General features: G+C 36.4%; 1 protein-coding gene across 3 annotated transcripts in view; it reads left to right on the top strand.

Annotated features, from left to right (window-relative positions):
* Positions 1-13,834, top strand: part of LOC123264423 (mannosyl-oligosaccharide alpha-1,2-mannosidase IA) — a 174,393-nt gene that overhangs the window by 124,023 nt on the left and 36,536 nt on the right. For 2 of the 3 annotated variants that reach the window (XM_044727727.1, XM_044727719.1), the window contains one exon: positions 8,170-8,385. In XM_044727727.1, the coding sequence (XP_044583662.1) occupies positions 8,170-8,385 (216 nt within the window). Of the gene's footprint in view, positions 1-6,952; positions 6,974-8,169; positions 8,386-13,834 lie in introns of those variants that run through there. The other variant, XM_044727736.1, reaches the window with a different exon arrangement.

Below are 13,834 nucleotides of genomic sequence, written 5' to 3' on the forward strand. Positions count from 1 at the left end.
GGTGCAGCATTATGTTAAATAAGTCATACGCCGACAAAATCTTACGTACAAAGACCGCAGGGATAAAACAGTAAATTATTTAATAACGAGAGGAGAGTACAAATGAGAAAATATATTACGAGAATGAGAAGAACAAAGAAATAAGAAAGAGGTATGATGGGTGATGGGCTTTTAAATCTGAATGTTCTGTCTGTGTATACAAGCATGAATGGATCAAAGGACGGTGTTAGTGCGAGTAAATGTGTATCGTCGCTTAAGTAAAGATTAATTTGTGCTATTAACCCGAATCGAGACACAATAACGCCCTCGTCTCACAACGATGAACAAAGACATAACTATGCTTTAGGGTGAGAGATTGTGTTGTAGCGGAAAACCGCTTGCTCTTTCGCTCTACTCGCATGCATGAGAAGTTAGAGAGATGATAATGATGATGATGATGGACCATACACGTTAGATAGACAATTTACTGAAGCGAGCCATCAGCGGGATAAAACTCGCCTACTCGCCTTCTCACCTTTCATACAACATCCGCGTCGTGATATCATTAACAATCTTAATACAAATGCGTCGGCATTTATTCATTAACCAGTTTTACTTTTTGTCCTCGCTTATGTTTCATGCACTTTATTTATTCATTTTTTTTCTTTGAACAAATAAAATAATTACAATAACGCATCTTAGTACTTCACATTCAGTAATAAACTTATGAATAATTTCTGAGTGCTCGTAAATTTATTTTAACATTCGCAATAAGTAAAAATTGAGCATTTTCTTTTTTGATGGCAAGTTAAAAATTTTTATGATTAGTACTTTTTCAAACAATTATGTATTTATGAATTTAAATAGTTAAAAGGGTGTTCTTAAATAAATTTCTTTAGTAGATTCTCATCAGTCTTTTACAGAGAGTGCCGTGTCCCAATTTGCCAAAGCTTTTGTTATAATATCATGTTTCATTATAACAATTACGCCGGAAATTCTCGAAAAATCATCAAAATCAATATTTTTTGAATTCTTACCAAATCCCTACAATACAAATACAAAAGAGTGTGAAGTTAGTCAATAGTCGAAACTCGCAAAAAAATGGGACCTGATTCTTTATTGGTTAAAATGAAGGCACGCACGTAGCGCGCTATTCGAATTTCTAGTTATTTTAAAAACACAAATGATAACTAAAAACAACACTGTAAAATTATCTCAAATGTCATGTGATAAGCGTTAATTTACTCACTCTAAAATTTTTTATCATTTTTGTAATTCATTATTAACTTAAAAATTTTTTAAACTACAGAAAAAAATAATTTCCACGGGTTTATCTTTAAATAACTTTCAAATACTAAATTGTAACTTGATTCGATAAAATGGAGATTATAGCTCACGTAATAAATTACAATAGTGATATAAATTTATTTTAGTCTATTTTTTTATAACACTCTAGAAATAGCTGTAAAATTTCAAAATCAAATTTATAGTTATGTTGTAATTTCTTTATTTCATTATTTTAATGTAAAACTTCTTTTAATATCACAGTTCATTGATACATAGTCTCATAAAATTTTAATTATCGGTAACTCAACGATGTAAAGCACTTGAATCTATTTTTATTATTTATTATTGATTATTTTATGTATGATAATGATTAAAAAAAAAGAAAATTTACTTAGTTTCAGCTTAAAAAAATTAAGAAATTTACTTTTCAATGTCGGGTGTGGTCGAATGGCACTTTTTTTCTCTAAGTAGATAATTAATTGTAATTATTTAAATTTTTCGCGGTAGACGATCAAAAAAAACTATCAACGCAAAAACAAATTTACAAAATTTAAATATGTAATGGGATAAAAAAATATAATTAAGTGCATCCGGGCATAAATATGAATTACTTACACTTCGATATTATAAAACTAAAAAACTTTTTCATCCATCACCCAAAACTCACTGTCCACATAATGTCTTTGGATAGATCTCTGCATTTTATACGATTAGAATAAAACTGAAACTAATTTTACGCTTAGCGAACAAGAAAAATTGGCAGTAAAATCGTGCTCCTATATCAGCATGTTCCTATTAGTGTCGTCGGCCTTCGTGAGTTCTGGATAATGAGATGAGTTTTTCTTTGCTTTTACTACTCTTTCGTTACATACAGATATACCACCGCAGTTGCTATAACAAAAAATACAAAATGGAATAAAGAATGAAGTAAAACTAAAAGACAATCACGCTCAATACAAATGACTTACTTCTAAGCTATGATCAATACTCACAAGTTTATTTTATGTTCCATCAAAATATTAAATTATTAAACATTTAGTAATATTATTTAAAAAAAGATATTATTATTATTATTATGCTTTACTTGTACACCTCTCGGTTTTTACAAGGCTGATTCCTCTTTTTCTCCTAGCTCTACGCTTTTTCTATTTCTCATATTGGACCTCAGCAAGTCCCACCTGACACTTCATTTCTACTTTTTAATTTTTGCGGCTGTGGACCGACTTGTGCTTTCTGTACCGTATTCACCCTGAACCTTACCTTCTCAGGCTGTTGGAACAGAATCATGGGGAAACCACAGAGAAAACCCATGATAGTACAGAGGGAGCTGGGCTAAGTCTACAGTGATTGATAAGAAACTCTTCTTTATCGACCACTGGAGCATTAGGCCCCTCTCCTAGTGTGCAGAGATCCCTCGCGCTAGCCAACGCTGACTAAAGTGGTCACCCATTCAAGTTGTTGCTTAAATGTGTGATCGCCCAAGTCAGACGTGTGCCGCCCGGCTATCTCTGCCACTTCCAGAGGCTGGCAATGTAACGTAACGCACATATTTTTAATTATAATCACTGAAAAATATTGATGCGTGCTGGGATCGAACCGGGTCCCACTCTTACGAAAAGCAAGCACCGAGCCGACCAGGCCATTGCCAGCCTCTATTTAAAAAAAGATGATAAATTTCTTAAAATTCAATATTCACAAATTTCATTTTTATATAATTAATTCAATAGCATAAACCTGAATAAAAAATATCCAATACTAGAATTAAATTATCTTAAAATGAAATCTAGCTTTACTTTGACTTGTTTCACTTATACGTTTTTTTAATTTAATTTCATCACTTTCTCTTGTATACCTTTCTATTTCTATGTATATATACTTTACTTACTCTTTTCTCGTATAAACCAACCGACCTAATGGATTAATCTCAATGTGGATAGTAACCAGATTACATCCAAGCCCGTATTAATCTGTTAGATGTCAATTTTACTTTTAACAAGATACTATCAGTATAGTTAGTTAATATACTATCAAGATACTACATTTTCCTTGTCAAATTACAACATTAACAACACTCTTATGGCTAATTTTATCTGATTACAATAAATAAAATCATAAAATTAAAATATAACATTTAATAGTTATTTATGTACCTTGGGCGAGCCACGCGCAAATACGGTCGAGGTGATAAATATTTTCAGCAGGGATAGTATAAGGCCGAGGCCCGATAGGGCCGAGGCTTTATATCCCTGCTGCAAATAATTATCATCTCGACCGTATTTGCGCGTGGCTTGCCCATAGTGCTTAAAAAATTTTTCGTCCTATGGCGGCCGTATGCAAGTTTTTACGTGCAGGGGATACTCAATTTATAAATAAATAGCGTACGACGCCACAATTCTCTTATCGCCTAAATACATAAAAGTCTTGAAGTTAGTCAAAGGTACACTTTTTAATTTAAAATGACAGTTGAAACGTAAGTTATTCGGCTGTATAGAGGTTGGTGACGCTTGCGTGACATTGTCCTCGACTGTATAAAGTTCTATACAGCCCAGTAGATACTAGCACGTACGCGTAATATTTACAGATTGAGTGTCGTCTGCGCGTAAAAACCCCCATACGTCCGCATAGGACGAAAAAAGTATTTTTAGTGTTAGTTTTAAACAAAACAATGTATCACACCAAGTATAGTGATGCTAAATAAAAATTTTTCGTCCTAGGCGGACGTATGGGGGTTTTTACGCGCAGACGACACTCAATTTGTAAACAATACGCGTACGCGCTAGTATCTACTGGGCTGTATAGAACTTTATACAGTCGAGGAAAATGTCACGCAAGCGTCACCAACCTCTATACAGCCGAGTAGCTTACGTTTCAACTGTCATTTTAAATTAAAAAGCGCACCTTTGACTAACTTCAAGACTTTCATGTATTTTTATTTAGAGGATTAGAGGGTTTTGACGTCGTACGCTATTTATTTATAAATTGAGTATCCCCTGCACGTAAAAACCCGGATACGTCCGCAATAGGACGAAAAATTTTTTAAGCACCATGGGCAAGCCTCGCGCAAATACGGTCTCGGCGATAATTATTTGCAGCAGGGATATAAAGCCTCGGCCCTATCGGGCCTCAGCCTTATACTATCCCTGCTGAAAATATTTATCACCTCGACCGTATTGGCGCGTGGCTCGCCCAAGGAACATAAATAACTATGATTACTGCGTAGGGTAAATACCCCAATAGATGGACGGTTAAACAAACTCTCGTGTTCTATTAAAAAAACAATATAGTAATATACAGATAAGTTATGATAAAGTAAATTATATTTATGTAAAAATATATAATTAACCAGGAAAAAATAAGTAAAACTTCGTAAAACGTTGTAGTATAATTAATAAAAAAGAAAAATGTAAGAAAAAGTCCAAAACCCCAGTAGATGGACAAAATCTCCAGTAGATGGACAGTCAATACCAATAGATGGACACTACTTACAAGCGATATTTTCAATTCATTATTTATATCAGAAATAATTAATTTATTAATTTTTTCCACTAAAAAATAAAGCTTGATAAAATTAAAGAGAAAAGGTGATAAATCGGATGGTAATTTTCAACATACATCATAAAGTAATTTTATTAATTTTGAACACGCAATGCTTTCTCATGTAAAGTAACATATAAAATATATTAATATAAAGAATACTAATAATTAATAAATTATCAATATAAATATATAAAACACAGCGTTAAAAACATTTTATATTGTCTTCTTCTTCCTTTTAATAGGTCTGTTCTCTTTTGCTTTTAAATTTCCTTCTCTCAATTTTCTCTTTTATTCAGCGTTTTCTTTTTTCTCTTCAATTTCTTCAATAATCATAATAATACTTTCATTTTCAGTACATGTCTGTTTGCTATAATCTTTACTCTTATTCTCACATTGATCCACCAGTAAAATTAAAAAAAAAAATAAGAAAATTCATCATATAAACTCAATGTCCATCTATTGGATAAAGAACAGAAAAGTGTCACCAATAGATGGACACTAAATTCTATTATTTTTTTTCAATTTTATCATTAAAATATTATATTTCTAGCTTTGTTAGTAAAATATAAGCGTAATCATATGTACAAATCTTACTTTTTTTATTATTTTTAATAATAATAACAAATAACGTCCACCAGCTATCTGTCACATGCTTACTAGTGGTGGCGCTCTCGGAGCAAAACAGTTAAAAAAAAATTACTTTTCGCTCTCAGAACCACTTGTAGACATAAAAAAAAAATAATTACTTAAGATTTTTGTTTTTAAAACTAATGTAATTGCTTCTAGAAATAATATCTGTCCATCTATTGGGGGGTGTCCATTTATTGGGGTATTTACCCTATTACATGTTCTGAATACAAAACACTAAAATATGTCACCTTAAAGTAAAAATTACAATTTTGTCAGACTAAATCGTTTTTAAAATCAATAATATATTGAATTGGTTTGAATTGTATGGTAAGTATACCGTTATGAAGATAAATAATTCATAAACAGATTTTATACATTTCAAGTCGATTACTTAAGAAGCTTATAAGAAAATAGTCGCTTAAATACTTGAAGCTTCAATTTCGTTACAAAATTATAGCAATTGAAACTGATACGGACATCACGATTTGCTCGTTGTTGGTTTGATTATGAATAATAGATTTCATCGAATTTTTTACCTAAATTTCGACCTCCCAAGCATAATTGATAGTCAACTGGAAATATTGTGAATATCTTTTCGATTACATGAATAAGTCACATTGAAAAACTTAATGAAAGCAAAAAATGCCAAAGAATAACTTCGAAAAAATATGAGGATCAGAACTAAGCGGGGAATCGATCCCAGACCTCAGACTAAATGTCAGGAGCTGTACCGCTGAAGCTATTAGATCCCTCACCACACACCCTGTTTCAGTACAGTATATAATTCTTAATGAAAAATTTCGATGCACGAAATTTTTTTAATTATTTAACTTGTTTTTTGTTATAAAAAAGTTCTCAAGGCACGCAATTTCAAATTTAATTCACTCAAATACTCACAATTTTTAATTTTAAAATAAAACAATATCATTGATTAGTTAAATTTATAAATCATCAGAGTGAATTTAAATAATTGTAAAATACTAAAAACACAATTACGTAATCAAAAAATAACGAATTCTTTTATAAAAACAATTAGAAACAACAAATCTTAATTTAAAATAATAGATACAAACAACGCTTAAATTAAATTGGTAATTATATTTTTTATCTTTTAATTGATAAACCTGTTATTTCAGTAATATTTATTGGAAACAAATGGTCGAAGAGATTGAAGATATTGTAGCGAAAATATTGTTATTTTAATCGTTTTGCGTAGTATACATTCTTTCTTCCAATATAGAATGCAACACTCGGCAATTATCGTCGGTGCACGTGACACGGTTGCGAACATCGTTGGGTATAACAAGAATGAATCTATGTATACATATATACATTAATATACATATATATGAATTAGTGAAGTTCTTAGAGTGACAAAACCACGGGAGTTAGTGATGGTACTTGAAAACTCGAGCACAAGCCAAAGTTTCTCAAGTATAAACAGGGTGACGTGTCGGTCGCATTTGAAACGCGTTTACTTCGTGAATTTTCATTGAAACATGGCATTGTTTACGTGCTAACAGAGATACGAAATTCTAGTGTATAAGATGAAATTCAGTGAAACAGAAAGATGTATTATATATATATATATATATATATATATATATATATATATATGCTATATATATATATATATATATATATATGTATATATATATATTAGGGTGTGCCAAAATGTAACTTCCGTGGAGAACCTTTTAAAATTGTAATTTTGAGTTCCACTTTTAACAGCAGCTGTGTTTGGGCATTTCCTGAGATATTTCGGGTTGAGAGAATTCATTTGATTATTTATAGGATTTTTAACAGGAGATTTAATTGGGCACTTCCAGCCAAATTTTGAATTTTCACCGGAAATACCCAAACTAAGCTTCTGTTAAAAAATTCTATGAAAATCAAATACATTGTCTCACACCAAAATATATCAGGAAATGCCCAAACGCAGCCCCTGTTAAAAGCAGAACTAAAAATTCCAATTTTAAAAGGTTCTCCACGGGAGTTACATTTTGGCACACCCTAATATATATATATATATATATATATATATAGCTATATATATATATATATATATATATATATATATATATATATATATAGATCTAAATACATACAATAGTACATACATCTTTATGTACACACAATAGTATATACATACAATTGTATGAGAGCTCTTTTCTGCCTGTCCTTTGAGAACAAGAATTTAATCATCTTGAAAAGGTTTACACTACACGGAAAGATTAGAACCCGACTGGTTTGTGTTTTGCACCAGACTCAGTCGGGTGCGGCGCCAGACTGGTTATTACGCACGGATTCTGGTGCAGAACACGAGTGGAGTCGTGTGCGCACACGACTCAGTCTGGTGTAAACTAATTTTTCTTCCATTTTTTTTGCACACGACTGAATTTGGTGCAGAACACGAACCAGTCGGGTTCTAATCTTTCCGTGTAGGATAAGAGCTCGGGTGCAGTCAAGAGATCTTCAAATTTCTCATTTTGGGTCTTCGATTCTGACTATGCTTCTCAAAATTTCATAAGGAAACAGATAGTGCTGTCAGAGAACATTCTAGAAAATTTAAAACGCAATAATATCCAAGATATACGTAAAAATATATAATATATGATCTACAATTTATTTGTGCTTCCATTATTCATTACTATCTTTTTTTTTACCCTCAGAAAATATTTTTTGTTGTTGTTTAGCAGTATTCGTAATGAATATTTTTTTGGTTAATTTTTGCAGATGATGAAGCATGGCTGGGACAATTACGTGAGATACGCCTGGGGCAAAAACGAACTGAGACCTATCTCGAAGAGAGGACATAGTGCCAGCATTTTTGGAGCTTCCAATATGGGCGCTACCATCGTTGATGGAATGGATACGCTCTACATAATGGGACTTCATGATGAATATAAACAGGCGCGAGATTGGATTGCTCAAAACCTTGACTTCGATATTGTAAGTTTTTAATACCTATCACTTTATATCATTTTCGACATTCGACATTGATCCACATGTTGGTAACACATTTTTTCCCTGCCTTCAGCGCGAAAGTAATGCTATACTCTTGCTTATTCAATTGAGCAAGATTTTTATGGAAAATAACTGTTTTTATTAGGTTATGACTTATTTTCAAAGCTTTGACACGGTAAAAACTTTTGATTAAAAGACGAAAAATTTTTACTATGTACACTCAGTCAACATAGTATCTACCTTAGAGTTCTCGATTAATTTCCAGCCAAAGATTACATTAAAATTTAAAATGACATAGAAGTTTTAGAATCAGATATCCGTATGGGTGAACTTTTAATTCACATTAATCGTGTATGTAACCTTGTAAATAATTTTTCTGACCATATCAGGCTTATGTGAGAATAAAAAAATTATTTATTGTAATTTTTAATTTTATCTATGAATGTGTGCGTCAATCAATGTCAGATAAGCTCTTTAAAATAGTAAGAAAAAATTAGGAAAACAGTTGACCCTAAAGGCCATCCCTGCAACTTCCCGCTACCTCCATACCTAAGTGCTCAAAAATTCACTTATTTTTTAAGCTCTTCGAGCTCAAAAATATAATTTCTGTGTAATTTTGAGCTCTCTGAGCTCAAATAAATCGCTATTCTGTGCTTTTGAGCTCTTCGAGCTCAAAAGGCTAATGGGAGTTTTATAGAACACTATTTTTTGAATTTTCAAACCGCAATAACTTTTGAATGAATTAACCGATTTTCTCGCGGTTTACGGCATTCAACGCAGTGTTTTGAGTTCTTTGAAAAATCTTTAAGCGTAAACTGGTCAGACTAAAAATTTCATAGAAATTCTGAAAAAAACATTTTTTCCAATTTTTTTCGACAACGATATCTCACGAACAAATCAACCGATTTTGACAGGGCTGGTGGCAATCAACGTGGTTTTTTTAGTTCAAGAGCAGATTAATTTCTGGAATTGATCGGTTCAGCCGTTTAAAAGATATTTCAAAAAAACGAATTTTTGGAAATTTTATTTTTGAGATTTCTCAAAATTGATCGACTCAAATTCTGTAAATTAGTATTAGAATTCTACGGGCAAAGGAACTCTTCAGAACACCGCTTATTTCGATCGAATCGGATGATCCGTTCAAAAGTTATGAGAGATTTACATACATACACACACACACACACACACATATATATATACACACGCACACACATACACACATACATACATACATACATACATACATACAGACACGGTGACATCACTGCAGAAAAAAACAGAAAAGCTTCCTAGGACCTCAAAACGTCGAGATCTGATGAAAATTCGATTTTCGAAAAACGGGGTGAAAAAAATAACTTCCCGATTTTTGAAAATTTTCAATTTTTTTAGCGGGAAGTTAAAAATTAGGAAAACGGTTGACCCTGAAGGCCATCCCTGCAACTTCCCGCTAATTACATACTTAGGCGTATAAAATGGCACCAATGACGTTTTTGAGCTTTTCGAGCTCAAAAATACAATTTATGAGTTATTTTGAGCTCTCCAAGCTCAAAGAGATAGTTTTCTTATGCTTTTGAGTTCTTCGAGCTCAAAAGTCTGATAGAGATTTGATAAGACACTATTTATTGAATTTATAAACCGCAATAACTTTTGAATGAATAACCCGATTTTCACGCGGTTGGCAGCATTCGACGCTATTTTTCAAGCCTCACAAAGAATCTCAAATTTTGAATTGATCGCGGCAGGAATTTCGGAGTTATTCCGAAAAAACACTTTTTTCGGTTTTCTTTCGTTCACGATATCTCTCGAACGAATCGACCGATTTTGACCGGACTGGTGGCGATTGACGTGGTTTTTTGAGGTTAAGAGCTGATTAGTTTTTGAAATCGATCGGTAGAGCCGTTTAAAAGTTATTGTAAAAAAAACAACATTTGAAAAAAATTTTTATTTCGGTTTTTTGAAGATTTTTCAAAATCTATTGATCTGAATCGGTCCAAATAGTTTTCAAAATCTAAGTTCGGTCAAGCCCTTTCGAATTGCACCAACCGCGATGAAATCGGTCAAGCCGTTCGAAAGTTATAAGCGGTTCACATACTTTCTCACACACAGACACACACACACAGACACACACAGACACAGACACACACACACACACACACACACACACACACACACACACACACTCACACACACACAGCCTCGTGTCGGGCTTGATGGGTCCCGCATCGGGCGCCTTCCCAGGTGGCGGATAGGGGAATGCCCGGCATATCTGCACGTCAGATGCGTCGGGTACCGAGGAAAGAGAATACTCGGGGTGGACCAAAACCTAGTAAAAGATGGTATGGAAATGTCAGAACAATTTCAAACATCGTCTACGGTGCAGAGGAGGGATACCTCAGTGCCGGCGAGGGAAGGCGTACAAACGGGCCTGAACTCGTCGTTATCAAGCGACCGTTTGAACAGTGGAGTAGACCCCATGGCTCTGCTGTCTAGCAATGCTAGCAATGCTACAGGGAGTAAAGAAACAGCTCTGATGGAAGTAGACGCACAGCAAACAAACTTTCCTCCAATAGGTGGAAGACCTGTTGCTCCCGTCAACACTCACACATGCCGAGGAAGGATAAACTCTCTACCGACTGTCACCGGTCAACAATCGCCAATGGAACGGCTCGGTAGCAAGATCGAAGAATTAGCTGAGTTCATAAAGGATAAACGAAATCTCCACCATGAACTCAGAAAAATAGTAGCGTCCATTGCCACGGCATATAAGTTGGCCAACAAACCAGCAACGAAGACGGTGAGAACCACGCAAACATCTCCGGATCTGAACAAAAAATCCCAGACGTTTTCGGTCACTCCTGAGAAAACACAGCATAGAGAAGAGAAAAACAAGAAGAGGCCGCTATCCACGCCCAGCCCTTCCTCGGAAATCGATAAGCCAGCACATAAGAAGACAGCCCGGGGTGATACCTGGACCAAAGTGACTCGGAAAAACAAGAAAAAGGAAGAACAGGAGCCAGTGGCTCAATCTGCTACAGCCCAAAACCAGCCAAGCAATGTTGGCTCCAAGAAACCGAGGAGGAAGAAGATAAAAACTAAAGCTGTGCTTGTCCAACCAGCTGAAGGGCGAACATACGCCGATCTCCTCAAGGAAATCAAAGCCAAGGTTAATCCGACAGAGACTGGAGTAGACATAAAGTCTATCAAACAAACGAAGCGAGGGGACGTTCTTCTAGAAATAGGTCGCAAGACTGAAGACACTACCGCTTTCACGGCTGCGATAAAAACAGCAACTGCTAACATCGGTACAGTCAGAACGCTTACACCAAAAGCAACGATCGAGATCCTGGACTTGGATGCCATCACTACTGAGAACGACGTCCGCGAAGCACTCAAACGTGACTTCACCGACAGCCTGGAGATCAAACGGGTAAATTTGACAAAGCCTACTCGACGGGGCAACCGGGCAGCCTTCTGCGAGATAGACGAGGCTAGCGCGTTCAAAATCCTTGACAAGGCTCGTATAATGATCGGATGGGTCAACTGCCGCATTCGACCAGTTGTAAAAGTAACACGCTGCATCAGATGTCTCGGATACGGGCACGCGACGAACTCCTGCAAGGGGCCTGACAGAAGCAAGTGCTGCTTTAAATGCGGAGGAGGAAACCACAAAGCTGCAGACTGCGTTGAACAGCCAAAGTGCTTCCTTCTGTACAGAGGAACAAGAAGCTCCAGATAGCTTATGTCATATTCCAGGCTCCGGGGCTTGTAAGGTATTCCGCACCGCACTTGCCGAAGCTACAAAAGGGCAGAAATGACACGCATACTTCAAGGAAACCTGAATAGATGTGCGTTGGCGCAAAATTTACTTCGCCAGCGAGTCTTTGAAGAGAGGATCGACGTTTGCTTCATCTGTGAGCAATATCTAAACCTCCAAGATAGAGCATGGTTCGCAGACAAAACTGGCACGGCGGCAATCTGGATTGCAAATACAAAGAACGTTACCACCATCAACAGCGGAAGTGGAGCAGGTTTTGTCTGGATTCAAACCCCCATAACCTACTTCATCAGCGTCTATCTCTCACCTAACGAAGGGATTAGTGTGTTCCGACAGAAACTGGCAAATATAGAGGATGTGATCACCAAGTTCGACGGCGAAGTTATCGTAGCTGGTGATTTCAATGCTAAATCGGCTGAATGGGGCGCTGATTTCTCCGACACCAGAGGCAACGAGGTCGCTGACGTCGTGGCTAGACTCGACCTCATAGTGCTAAATACTGGGAGCACCACGACTTTCAGAAGACCGGGGTACCAAGAGTCCATCCTCGACATTTCGTTGGCGACTCCAAAAATTGCCAACATGATTGAAAACTGGACAGTATCCGAAAAATACAGTGGCAGTGATCACCAGTTCGTGACATTTAACGTTGGATTGGCATCTGCCCAGGTACCACAACACGACCTTTCTAAGCGAAAGTGGAATGTCAGGAAGCTTGATCCAGAGGCACTGCGAGCTTCACTTGCACGGAGCTGGTCTACCCTTCAGAACAACCCGACTCCGGATACTTGCAGCGAGACAGAAAGGACAGTACTAAATACGATGAAGGAGATTTCCGCCGCATGTGACGCCTCTATGCCGCGGTTGAAAACCGGGAGTTTTCGCAGGCCGGCGTACTGGTGGTCAACAGACATAGCGGAACTTCGCAAAATGTGCCATCAACTACGTCGCCGCGCAACGAGAGCCGCCAAACGCTCCCCAAGCCAGGAATTGTATTCAAAAGAGTACAAGCAGGCCAAAAAGATGCTAAATCGAGCCATCAAAGCAAGTAAAGCAAAGTTGTGGAAAGAGATCTGCAACGATCTCGACAATGACATCTGGGGTAAAGCCTACCAAATTGTCGCCAAACGACTTGGAAAGGCTTCACCAGAGGCGCCGAAGCCTCCAGCCTTAATGGATAGCATCGTAGCCGAGCTTTTCCCCAAACACCTGCCACGGGAGAAGAAACACTACACTAAAAAAAACGAAGTAACGCCCTTCACAACTAAGGAACTACAAGACGCGGCCAAGTCACTCAAAACAGGAAAGGCACCTGGACCTGATGGCATCCCGGCATCGGTGATCAAGATTATAGCCCTGGAATACTCAGACTTACTCCTGAACACCTACAACGCATGCTTGGCAACTGGCACCTTTTCCGCGGTCTGGAAACAGCAGAGATTGGTTCTCTTAGACAAAGGTAAGGGAACCCCCATAACACCTTCGTCGTTTAGACCACTCTGTATGCTAGACATTGCTGGAAAATTGCTCGAGAAGCTCATACAAGGGAGACTTCGCGACGACATCAACCGTGCTGGAGGTTTTGCCACCAACCAGCATGGCTTCCGGAAAGGTCATTCGACAGTCGGAGCGATCAAGAAAGTCATAAAGACAGCAACA

Source organism: Cotesia glomerata, linkage group LG1, assembly GCF_020080835.1.
Source record: "Cotesia glomerata isolate CgM1 linkage group LG1, MPM_Cglom_v2.3, whole genome shotgun sequence".
In the NCBI taxonomy this organism is placed as follows: domain Eukaryota; kingdom Metazoa; phylum Arthropoda; class Insecta; order Hymenoptera; family Braconidae; genus Cotesia; species Cotesia glomerata.